This window comes from Aegilops tauschii, chromosome 4 (genome assembly GCF_002575655.3).
Source record: "Aegilops tauschii subsp. strangulata cultivar AL8/78 chromosome 4, Aet v6.0, whole genome shotgun sequence".
Classification (NCBI taxonomy): Eukaryota; Viridiplantae; Streptophyta; class Magnoliopsida; order Poales; family Poaceae; genus Aegilops; species Aegilops tauschii.
The window spans coordinates 7,252,980-7,264,680 of NC_053038.3; the positions used below are offsets into that span (position 1 = coordinate 7,252,980).

At 46.0% G+C, this 11,701-nt stretch overlaps 2 protein-coding genes and 2 non-coding genes across 4 annotated transcripts; 3 read left to right on the forward strand and 1 right to left on the reverse strand.

Annotated features, from left to right (window-relative positions):
* Window positions 1–1,254: 1,254 nt before the first annotated feature.
* LOC109738767 (uncharacterized) lies at window positions 1,255–3,179 on the forward strand. The gene is made up of 2 exons (XM_020297865.4): window positions 1,255–1,553; window positions 2,758–3,179. The coding sequence occupies exons 1-2, from the start codon at window positions 1,492–1,494 to the stop codon at window positions 2,963–2,965; spliced, it is 270 nt and encodes an 89-aa protein (XP_020153454.1). The 5' UTR covers window positions 1,255–1,491; the 3' UTR covers window positions 2,966–3,179.
* A 1,056-nt stretch (window positions 3,180–4,235) lies between these two features.
* Window positions 4,236–4,308, reverse strand: TRNAR-CCU (transfer RNA arginine (anticodon CCU)). Its single transcript has one exon. It is a non-coding gene; the product is annotated as a tRNA-Arg (tRNA).
* An 881-nt stretch (window positions 4,309–5,189) lies between these two features.
* TRNAQ-CUG (transfer RNA glutamine (anticodon CUG)) lies at window positions 5,190–5,261 on the forward strand. The gene has a single exon. It is a non-coding gene; the product is annotated as a tRNA-Gln (tRNA).
* Window positions 5,262–9,818: 4,557 nt separating this feature from the next.
* Window positions 9,819–10,863, forward strand: LOC109738768 (glycine-rich RNA-binding protein blt801). The gene is made up of 2 exons (XM_020297866.3): window positions 9,819–10,119; window positions 10,242–10,863. Exons 1-2 carry the CDS (start codon window positions 10,012–10,014, stop codon window positions 10,632–10,634), a joined length of 501 nt encoding a protein of 166 aa, XP_020153455.1. The 5' UTR covers window positions 9,819–10,011; the 3' UTR covers window positions 10,635–10,863.
* Window positions 10,864–11,701: the final 838 nt, after the last annotated feature.

An 11,701-nucleotide genomic window follows, 5' to 3' on the forward strand; every position in this document is an offset into this window, starting at 1 on the left:
AACGGGGAACGTTAGAAGATACATACAACCTGTGTTCTCCCCTCCGAAACCTAGCGTCGTCAATCCTCTGCTCTCTCCCTCCATACGCCGGACCGGCGGACCCTAGGCGGCGGCGCATCGAAACCCTAAACCCTAAACCCTCGCGTCCAATTAAATCTCGCTGCCGCGAATTCCGTTCAGCTACTTCAAAGGTAATGACGCGACACCAGTATATATATATTCTCTGCTAGTAACCCATTGACGTGTTCATGCTCGAGGAAGCTTATGTGGCTCGATCGAAAGCTTCAGATTTTCCTCTACCCGTTTCTTCTCTAGAAGAGAAGCAAAATAATCCGGCCGGCTTTGCGGGATGATTGTACCTGTTGGGGGCAAACCCTAGCCTGTCTCTCACACTCGGACAAAGGTGAAAGATGAAATAAAAAAAAAATCCGACGACAAACACCACGCCACACGAACGGCCCCACTTTTCTCAACCTGGGCGCATACCACCACTCGGCAAAACACCGTGACTCGGCAACACACCGACGCAATACATCAGTACACGGTGGGGTTTTTTATACCCGGCTGCACACGCACATACTAGCACACGCACGCACGCAAGACCTGGCCACCACTAGCACGTACACGTGCCCGACTGGCTGGCTAGCCCACGCACAGACTCGTGGTTTTTTTCTAACAGTACCGCGTCGATCGGAAAATTACATTGAGCGGACTTGTAACTGGAGGTGATGTTTTTGCTCGATATGTGTCCTCTTCGTCCAAGCATGATGCTATCCCTCCTCTGCGAGACTGGGTTGTGGGCAATTCTGCTTGAGGGAAGTTTTGGCGGCTCGTTGAGAGTGTGTGGATCCTCGCTGTGTGGCCATCCTCCGACGGCAACCATTCTTGTTCTAGGTGGAACAACTCCATCTTTCGACGGTGCGACGCTTATCGAGCCAGGCGAGGTGGTTGTGGCCTCCTTTGGGATTGAATTGGATGGTTGTGCCGTGCCGAGGTCCGTAGTTGTTGGTGACCACACTCCGTGTGATGCCGGTCATCCCTTCTCCTCTGTGACCATCTGTTTTTCTTTTTCTTTTAATGAATAAACCTCGGTTATAAACATGTCCAACGATCCACCTACGTTGCTCCATCATGTGTCTTTGCGGTGACTGGCCCAAATTTGGACCGGTGGACCGGCGCCTAGCCCTAAATGATTAGTAGGGGATAAAAAGCGCAAATAATCAGTTTTCTTAAAATGTCTTCTGGCCTAAACGAACGAGACGAGCCGCGAGGCAGCGCCCAATCAGAACCTCTTTCCAACCCCTCGTCGCCTCCTCGTCCTGCAACGACTTTTCTCCCCTCTTGTTCCAAACCCAAATCGAGCCAAACCCCGACGCTCCAAATCGCGCAGCTCGGCGATCCGGGAGGATCTGCGAGAAGCGGAGGCGCCGGCGCCGCCGGAGGCAGGCGGCGGTGGCGGCGAGGCCGTCAGCGGCGGCTGGGGTGTCTGCGATGATAACCCGGTCGAAGCTGGTGGAGCAGCTGCGCGACTACCAGATCCGATCCCAGCACAAGTAAATTCCCCGGTCTAACCCGCTCCCCCCCCCCCCCCCCCCCCCCCCCCCCAGGCGTCCCGCCGAGAATCCCTCGCCAGGTTGCGGTGATTGGACCAGTACATGCTCAGATCTTGGTCTCCCGAATTTTGGCCCCCTCTAATAATTTTAGGTTCGGATGCATGCCTACAGTTGATTAAGGTGTAATGCGATTTGCTCTGACCTTGTATTCGTGTGGAGCGATTCGCTTAGCGGCTTAGTCAGCTGTGAAATCGATGTTGTGGCTGCGTGTGTTGATGCCCGCAGGAATTTCTTTCTAGTTGGTAACCTAGATCCAGCAAAAAGCGTCGTACAACAGTTGTTAGAACAACAATGCCTGCTACCTAGCGATCCTTGTCAAGATCTTTGCCGTGGCCTTTCTAAGTCAGTGTTGGTGGTTTTTTCTTCTTATGAGTGCCTCGATTGCACGTGTAGAGAGGAGTGTGCACTGTACTGCTTTCACCATATCAAAACCTGCATGCATGTGTAATCCAATTTCTGAAGGGTCGTGCTTTACTAATTTTCGTCTTTGGGCGACCAGTTAGTGGTTGCCTGGTTCGAGGAACCGGATGGTGAATGAACCATCAAATCCTACGTCCATTGTTTGGTCCGAGGAATTGAACGTGTTAGTGCATTTACTCTTCCTTCTTTGCATAAACCAAGTACAAAATGAAGGATTGTGTCTCTATTAAATTTGGTAGACCAACCATTGATGGATCAAGTGATTCCTCAACAGGACACTCCACCTGTGCCTTCACATGCTATTCACCTATATCCATCTCAGCTCTCAAATGCATCATTTGGAAGAGTTTCATATCTCTTAGGCGGTTGTTATGGCAAACTACTTGCTTGATGTTTCCATGATGTAAATGCTGTACCTATGTTCGTATCGAATGCATCATTCAGAAGAGTTTCATATCTCTTAGGTGATTGTTATGGCAAACTATACTCGCTTGATGTTTCCAGAATGTAAATGTTGAACGATGCTAGCTGACCAGTTTATCTTGTTATGATAAGTTTCATGCCGCACTAAAAGGCTGATGATTCATGCAACTTTGTGGTGTGATGTGTTATTCTCCTGTATTGATCTGAAATGATTTCCTCTCACTGTTACCCCTCTCTCAGATATGCTTGCCTCTTTTTATGATCTGATCTGAACATGGTTCTGCTTTCTGAACTTCTGCAGGCGCGACCTTATCGGAGCCATCTCATGGGGCTTGCTGTGTTGCCTCCTAATAGTATCCTCGTACATGATGCTATACTTCAGGCACTTCTGGTTATCAGCCGTCATCATCTCCGTCGGCATCCTTCTTCCCGCCGGCCTGTATATTTTGAGGCAGAGAAAGCTGGCTAAGAAAAGAGAGCGGAGATTATTGTTGCCTCTCTCCATGTAAGGTTATCATTACATTGTAGTGGTAGGTTCCCCCCGATTTTGCGGTTGTTCTTGACTAGACAGAATCCGCATTCCGGGCTTGCTTGGCACACATCCAAACAGTTTGATAGGCCTCTGCTGCCTAGTATACGTCCACCATATTCTTTAGTCTTCACTAAAGTGCTGGAAGAAGTACACCATCAATTTTTGATGCTCCAGTGTTGGGCGAATGGATACACCAGCTTGTGTGTTTCTGCTGCGGTTTGTTTTCCTCTTCTTCCTTTTTTCTTTTAATGGTGCTTGCAGCCTGACAAGGTATCTCGATGTATCCGACCGCCCCGAGTCACACTTTTGTAACTAAAGAAGAATAGATTGTTTTGTTGTTCTGATGGAATTTGTGAGCTTCATGTCCTCTCCGGCCACCCTCAGTCAGTCAGTCCAGTTTGGTTTGGTTCCTGGATCGAAGTGATGACACTGGATGTGGTGCTTTCGCAGAATTGTATCTGCACAAATCATATATCGAGCACTGTAGTGCTCCTGAAATCCCTTTTGTCCCTGTAATATTTTACATCATATGCTGCTTAATAATGGCAATCGTTGGACATTGGCGCTATCTATCTGGTGCTTCAGAAAGTATTTTTCCTTTATGCTTATGTGCAGAGACTTTACCTGTTTGAAAAACTCTAGCAGGAAGTGATCTGCAATATATTCCAATCCATCCAGATTACCTTGGAAGAGGAGACGGCTATATGCTGCTTTGTTGCTCTTTTAGTCTACTTCGGCTATATGGGATCTATGGCAAATTGGCAATTATGTTCAGAGATGCAAAAGAAAATAAATCAGATGCAACTTGTTTGCTAGTCCTTTCTAGCAAAGAAGCTTGAAGGGCTCTTTGATTCAAAGGAATTTTATAGGATTACTGGAGGATTGAAATCCTTAGGATTTTTTCCTATGCTGGTCCTTTGATTCATAGGATTGAATCCCACAGGATTTTTTTCTATGGAATCTTTTGTACTACATTTCATAGGAAATCTAACATCCACTCCAACCTCTTTTTACAATTCCTCTGTTTTTCCTGTGCCATCAAACACTCATGGCTAATCCTATAAGATTCAAGTGGGCATGCCACTTCAATCTTATACTTTTCCTATTCCTACGTTTTCAAAATCCTACGAACCAAAGAGGCCCTGAATTGGATCGTTGCAAATGTACTTAAGCTATATGGGATCTACGGCGAATTGGCAATTATGTTCAGAGATGCAAAAGAAAATACAAGCGATGGAAAAAGTAATCGCGCCAGGTAGGGGTCGAACCTACGGCCTTCCGCTTAGGAAACGGACGCTCTATCCACTGAGCTACAGGCGCTTTGATGCCTTGCTTGTGAGGTACAATGTTTATATTTCATGTTCTTTAGTGTGCAGCGCTTTGCCGGTACAGATCATGAGGATGGCTGTTTCGTCTTCTTTTTCCCCCCTTGGTGGCAGCTGAATAAGTGTGGAATACTTATTTATGAACATGCATTCTCTTTTATCTCTCTTTCGGTATACACATGCAAGCAACTATCTACTCCGTCCGTTCCCAAATATAAGTCATTTTAGAGATTTCAACAAAGTACTATATACAGAGCAAAATGAGTGAATCTACATTCTAAAATATGTCTATATACATCCGTATGTTGTAGTCCATTTGAAACCTCTAAAAAGATATCTAGGAACGGAGGGAGTATTCTAATCAAAATGTCACGTTGCCGGGATGGAGAGGGATCAACCGACCAGCAAGAACACCATAATTATTATGATTACCAAATGTTCCACTGCATGCGGAGGCAAAGGGATCAATCTGTTCTTGTTCTTCTCAACATCTCTATGGACATCAGCAGGTTCATCTGCAGCCTGACGAGAGGCTTCAGTAAACCTGATCCTTCAGGTTTTGTCTTTCCTTATGCCAGCCCAGTCTCATTCACTCTGCTCCTCTTTGCTTTTTTCCTTCCGGAGGTCAAGGAATGATCTCTCGTACGAAAGAGGAGAGCAACTGTTTACCACATGGTATGTGTGGTAAGCAATTTCATACTCGAAATGATGCAGTTGAGTTATGAGGCTTTATTTAAGTGGTGATCTACATAATAGAGAATAGAAGTAGATGAAAAATACAAAACCAAAAAAAAAAAGGAGTGCAGCTGTTTGGTTGCCATCGTCTTCCGCGAGTCCAGGAAATAAAAAAGGCAAGTTGAAAAAGTAGTCACCAAAGGTCCTATGGTCTAGTGGTTAGGACATTGGACTCTGAATCCAGTAACCCGAGTTCAAGTCTCGGTAGGACCTCTTTTTTCGTTTAATTTCTGTTTTGTACTTAACATATGGAGTTCCCTAGTTTTTTCAAGGAAAGGACTATATATCATATCTTTATTTAATGACAATTCCTCGTTTTTCTCTTCTCTATGGGGTCTGTAAGTACTATGTTTCATATATTTTTTAATGGGAAAACCTATATACTTCATCCGTCTCAAAATATAAGGTGTATTGATTTTCATGTAAGTCAACCGTTTAAATGTTTGAACAAGATTATAGAATAAAATAACAACATCTAGACTATATATCATATCTTTAATTAATGACAATTTCTCGTTTTTGTCTTCTCTATAGGGTTTGTAAGGGCATTTCTAACCGATCCCTTAACCGGTTAGAGGAGTAAAATTTATGTTCTACTCCTTTAACCGACACCTGGCTGCTTCCTTATCCACCGCAAGGGAGTAAACTTTTACCCATCTCCCCAATCCTCTCCCTAAATTTACTCCGCCGATTGGCGACTGAGTAAAAGTCGCACCGCTTACTAGCATCGCCCCCCCCTCCCCCCCGCGGCTGCACTTTCACCGACGCGACTCCCGACGCCCCCCCGTAGGCCCCGCCGCTACCTCGTTGCCTCCACTACCCTCCGTCGCCCTTCTGCCCGACGTCCAGCCCTTTCTGCCCCGGCCCCCGTCGCTGGAATTAGGTGAACCGCCGTCGTCGTCGCCATTGTTGTTGATTTGTCGGATTGTTTCTTTTCTTCTTCTTTTCTGTCGGCCGCCGCATCTCACATTGATTGCACACCATTGTAGGCCATTCCCTCTCGTCGTCGCCGCCTTGTTTGGTCAGAACAACACCGGTCGGCCAGTGCACCACCACCGCACTGCAAGTGTTCGACGAATTGGCTAGGTGAGTTTTTCGATCATGTCTTTGTGAACCGAGCCGTTTGGATTGAACCAAGCCGTTTGAATTGTAGATGAAGAGGTTGATGGAGATGGCTCTAGAGGACTCATCGTCATCTGAAGAGGAAGAAGATGACGATTCTTCAGATGACGATGACTTTGACACTGTTTTAGGCATGATTTTCAATGATGATGTTCGGCGACCGAGGAGAGGATCACATTTTGGCCGCATACACATCAACCATGATAGAGCGGAGGGTCATGCGAAGATCATGAGAGACTACTTTGACACAAAGCCAACCTATCCGGAGAAGTACATTCGTCGGCGCTTTCGAATGCACACAAGTCTTTCCTCACCATTTGCAAAAGCCGTTGAGAGATACGATGATTGGTTCAAGCTTCGGAGAAATGCATATGGAGAGATAAGTGCAAGCCCTCTAATTAAATGCATTGCGGTTGTTCAAGTCTTGGCATATGGGTGTTCGGCCGATGCAATGGATGACTATGTCCGCATTGGTGAAGACACAATCTTGGAGTGTGTACGAAGATTCACTAAAGCAGTGATCGTTGTCTTTGGCCCGAAGTACTTGAGAGTACCCATTGAGGAAGACACCCAGAGGCTGATGGCTAAGAGTAAGAGGATGGCCAGGGATGCTTGGATCGGTTGACTATATGCATTGGACATGGAAGAATTATCCTGTAGGGTGGAAGGTTCAGTACAAAGGCCACTACGACGATCCAACGATCATTCTTGAGGCAGCTGCATCGAAGGATCTTTGGATATGACATTCATTCTTTGGTTTACCTGGCTCTCACAATGACTTGAATGTGTTGTCGAGATCACCTTTTTTTTCTCGTCTTATTAAAGATGAAACTCCTACTTACAACTACTCGGTCAACGGGCACCCCTACTCAATGGGTTACTACCTTGCGGATGGCATCTATACAGCATGAGTCACCTTGGTCAAAACAATTCCGCGTCCAAAATGTAACAAAAACATTCACTTTGCCCAGTGTCAAGAAGCTGCTAGGAAAGATGTTGAGAGAGCCTTCGGTGTGCTTCAGAAGCGTTTTGCAATTGTTCGTGGCACTACCGAGTACTGGAACTCCAAGGTTCTATGGCGGATCATGACTTATTGCATCATCTTGCATAACATGATCATTGAAGACGAGAGAGATATGCTTGAGAACTTTCGGTACATCACCAATGGGACTCCGGTTGAGCCAGAGTATGATACGAACATGATCTTGGCATTCCTTGAGGAGCATCAACCGTCAAGTTCATTCTCAGCTCCAACAAGATCTTGCCGAGCATCACTGACGACGTCTTAGTGATTCCTAGTTGTTCTATCACATGCTAATTTGCTACATTCGAACCATTCAGCGTGTTTAAATTTGAATAATTTGGATTGTAAATTTTGAATTCGGTTTGTAAACTATATTGGTGATTTGCATGAACATTCGAATTTATGTATAGTTTCTATATGTACGCTAATATGTAGTTGCAATTTATACTAGAAATGCAAAGTTCAGAAAAACAAAATTTCACTCTGTTAAATATAGGGGATCGGCTAGGTCCGGCCAAAACTTAGTGGACCGGGTAGAGTTGCCCTAAGTACTATATTTCATATTTCTTCATGGAAAAACCTATATATCATATCTGTAGAGGCAATTATTACCTTAGATGTCTACGGAGGCATCCTCAAACTTAGATGTCCGAGACTTCTTGAAATATTACCTTGGGGTGTCTTTGGCATCCCCAATCTTTAGCTCCTGTATCTCCTTTATTCTTCTCATATGATAGTCTCCCCTCAATTTTATAAACTCCAGTTACACAAAACTTCGCAACAACTTGTGAGATACATTAGTATAAATAAATTCAAAACTTTTAACATTCCTTGATGTAACAAATTATTATTTTTATAGTAACATCAAGTACTAAATGTCTACAAATTCCTAACATATTTATCCCCAAATAGAACATTAAAGTAGCAAACAATGCAACTATAACAACAACCTATCTAAACAAGACAATCTGTATAGGTGGAATTTCTTAACATACTTCAGTAAATCTATAAATTCTAAAATAATACCACGTAACAGAGAAAATAATTGCTTACAGTATAATTTTTTTAGCCTTTTATCATGTTTTAAATATCCAGGGATATTCAGGACATCACAAGAAACTTTCTGTTTTTAAACAACAAGTCATAAACTTGCAAACTGAGCATGATAAAGGCTAAACCTGGCACTTTAATGATATCAAATATACAAAACACCGTCACTACAATAGCATTAATCATGTAAGCACACAAAAAGCAAGAAGATAAATATTTGGGTGTCTCCCAACAAGCGCTTTTTTAATGCCTTTTAGCTAGGCATGAAGGATTGCTTCTCGTTTTCTCATCATCACTTTCTGAAAGTTCCCTCGGTGAGAAAGTTGCCCTTTTCTCTTATAATGCTATCCTAATCATAACACTTCAAGGTATGAAATCAAGTTTTTAGTTGACTAATAATAGGATGCTCACTAATCATTTTTAGTTCAACTCCTCCTTAGAAGATGATGAATTAGATTGTTGTACCTTAGGAACATAAATAAACATCAGACTTTTGTCTATAGTGTAACTCCTATTAACTTTTATTGAAACAATAGTTGTCCGCAAAGTGTCTATCACTTCTGCTAACTTATCTATTCTTGAGGGTTGATGATCTATTTTGTGTAGGTTGAAACTCTTGTTCTAAATATTTCATTATCTTAAGAGCCTCACCTACTGGGGATCCAAGTGACAATTAATATTGGATCGGAGGGAGTAGCACCATTATGTGAATTGTCATATTATTCTCTATGATATCCAATCTCCTCACGAGGTGTTCAAGAGTAAATTTAGATTCATCGGTTGTTTATTGGTGGTGATCCTACTACACTTTCTATAGCATTAAAGGCATCAAGAGTATTGCTACTCAAAAAGCTACCTCCCATTTTTTTAATTTTTTTGGATTAGTTTGAATTACTCAAAAAGCTACCTCCCGTTATAATGTCAAGCAGGAATCTATTCCATAAAGTTGCACCAATGTAAAAATTCCTAATGAGCACCATAGTAGATTTTTATGGATTGTATACCAAGAATCTTTTAAACTTTCACCACCCCTTTGTTTAAAGTGAAGGGCTTCTAACTCAGGAGAAGTACGTGAAATTGAAGAACTAGACATGATATAACGAGCTAAAACAAAAATTACTACTTGCTGCAATTTTTGTGTGTGTGTGTGTTTTTATGATGTTATTGAAAAAAGCAGAAAAGCAAAATAATAAGCAACAAAAAGTAACCAAGCAAAATTCTGCAGCCTTGTTCAGAAAATAATGTTACATAGGAGTATTACCAAAGAAAGGAAAACTGCATTTCACTCCAAGTGTGCACTAGTACCCCGGAAATATCTGCCGACGTGCCGCGTGATTGGTCCACACCAGGCCCGGCGCGTCACGACCGATCGGGGCGGGGTTGGTGGCGGCGCGAGAATCGAAAACCCTAGACGCTCCCCGTCCGAAAATATCTCCCCCCGCGCGAGCGAGTCAGGAGGGGCGACCCAATCGTGCGTGGGCTGGCCCAGAAAGCCAGAGAGCCGCTCCTCGAGCCCATCGCGCGAAAATATCTCGCCCCAGCCAGCCAGATCGCCCGATCCTTATCCCGCGACGCGCCCGCGCGCCGTCCGATCGGATCACGACGGCCGGCGCGGCGCCGCGCGCGCTATAAAAGGGGCGGGTAGGGCAACCTTGACTCCTCGTGCTTTCTCAGGGGTTGGCTTCTCCTCCCCACTCAGTCCTCGGTTCCCGGTCCGGTTCGGTTCCGTTCGGTTCGTTAGGGTTTAGTAGCGGGGAAGAGGAAGGCATGGCGGACGTCGAGTACCGCTGCTTCGTGGGCGGCCTCGCCTGGGCCACCGACGACCAGTCCCTCCAGAACGCCTTCTCCAAGTACGGCGACGTCATCGACTCCAAGGTACCGATCCCCCGTCTCCTCCCCCGATCCGCCCGATAGATCTCTAAATTCGTAGGTGGATCTGTGGTGTTGTGCTTGCGGAACCCTGGATCTGACGGGTTTGGTGTGTTTTGGCGGTGCAGATCATCACTGACAGGGAGACGGGCCGTTCCCGCGGGTTCGGGTTCGTCACCTTCGCGTCGGACGAGGCGATGCGCCAGGCGATCGAGGCCATGAACGGCCAGGACCTGGACGGCCGCAACATCACCGTCAACGAGGCCCAGTCCCGCCGCTCCGGCGGAGGCGGCGGCGGCTTCGGCGGCGGCGGCGGCGGCGGCGGCTACGGCGGCCAGCGTCGTGAAGGAGGAGGCGGCGGCGGCTACGGCGGCGGCGGCGGTGGCTACGGAGGTGGCCGCAGCGGCGGCGGCGGTGGCTACGGCAGCCGTGAGGGCGGCGGCGGCTACGGCAGCGGCGGCGGCGGCGGCGGCTACGGCGGCAGCCGCGGCGGCTCCGGCGGCGGCAACTGGAGGGAGTGAATGGTGGGGCCGCTCGCTGGCCAGTTATCCTAGTTACCGATCCTTTTTTTACCTGTCTACCAAAAGTGTTATCGCTCGCCTCCCGAGTACCCTAGATCTCGCTCCATCGCGTAGGTTCCGAGATGTTCTGGCTACCGTTAGATGTGACGCCGCTACCGTTCCGTGTTACCTGTTCCGTCCCCGTTGGCTATGAATGAAATGAAAAATCAGAGCAAAGTTTGTTCGCATATGATGCTTCTCGCGGAAGTGCAAGTTTGTTCCTTTTTCTGTTTGTGCCGTGAACGCTTTACCTTGCCGCTGGATGATATTTTGCTGCACCCACTAGGGCCATGTTTTGGTGCAGATTCGGTAGCCCCTGAATTCGATTGGCGCGACCGGGGCGTGCTCCTCCTTGTTAATGTTCCCCAGTATTGTTTAAATTCTCTTCGTTCATGTTTCCCGAATTTGTTGTTGGATGTATCCAGACGAATCTAACAAATTTGGGCCGGAGGTAATTTGCCTGTGCCATCTTCCGTCCACCCCTTCCAGATTCAGAGCAAAATGTTAGATTTCTTGCGACACAGGGTTTAATTGATTCGTGTTTGTGCGTGTCTGTTTGTGTTTTACATAGAGGGCACACATGATTTCTAATTGAAGTATTCAGTATAAGGATTTCTGATACTTCAGTCAAATAGTGCAACCTTGTTTAGTCATCAGTGATCAACATCAGATTCATCAGATCAACTATTTGGACAAGGAGCATGCTCCAATAGAAGTAGTGTTTGAATACGTGGACCTCAAAATTTGTTGGGTGCTAAATATCTGGATATGAGATGACTTGAAAATGGACAACTACGACTGGTCCAGTACGCATGAGAGCTCAACGCTTACTTTAGATGTTTACTTTTGAGAGTAAAACTGAGGGTGGTCGTACTCTTGCCACCGTCTCCACCGGCCAGCTGCCGGCGTCCCCGGCGTCGACGCCTACACCCTTGACGGGGCCAGGTCAGGTGGCCACTCCCGTGCGTTCTGGTTGGGGGGGCTGGCTTGGATGCTTCGGAAGGAAGCTCGTGGGGAAACATTGGGAG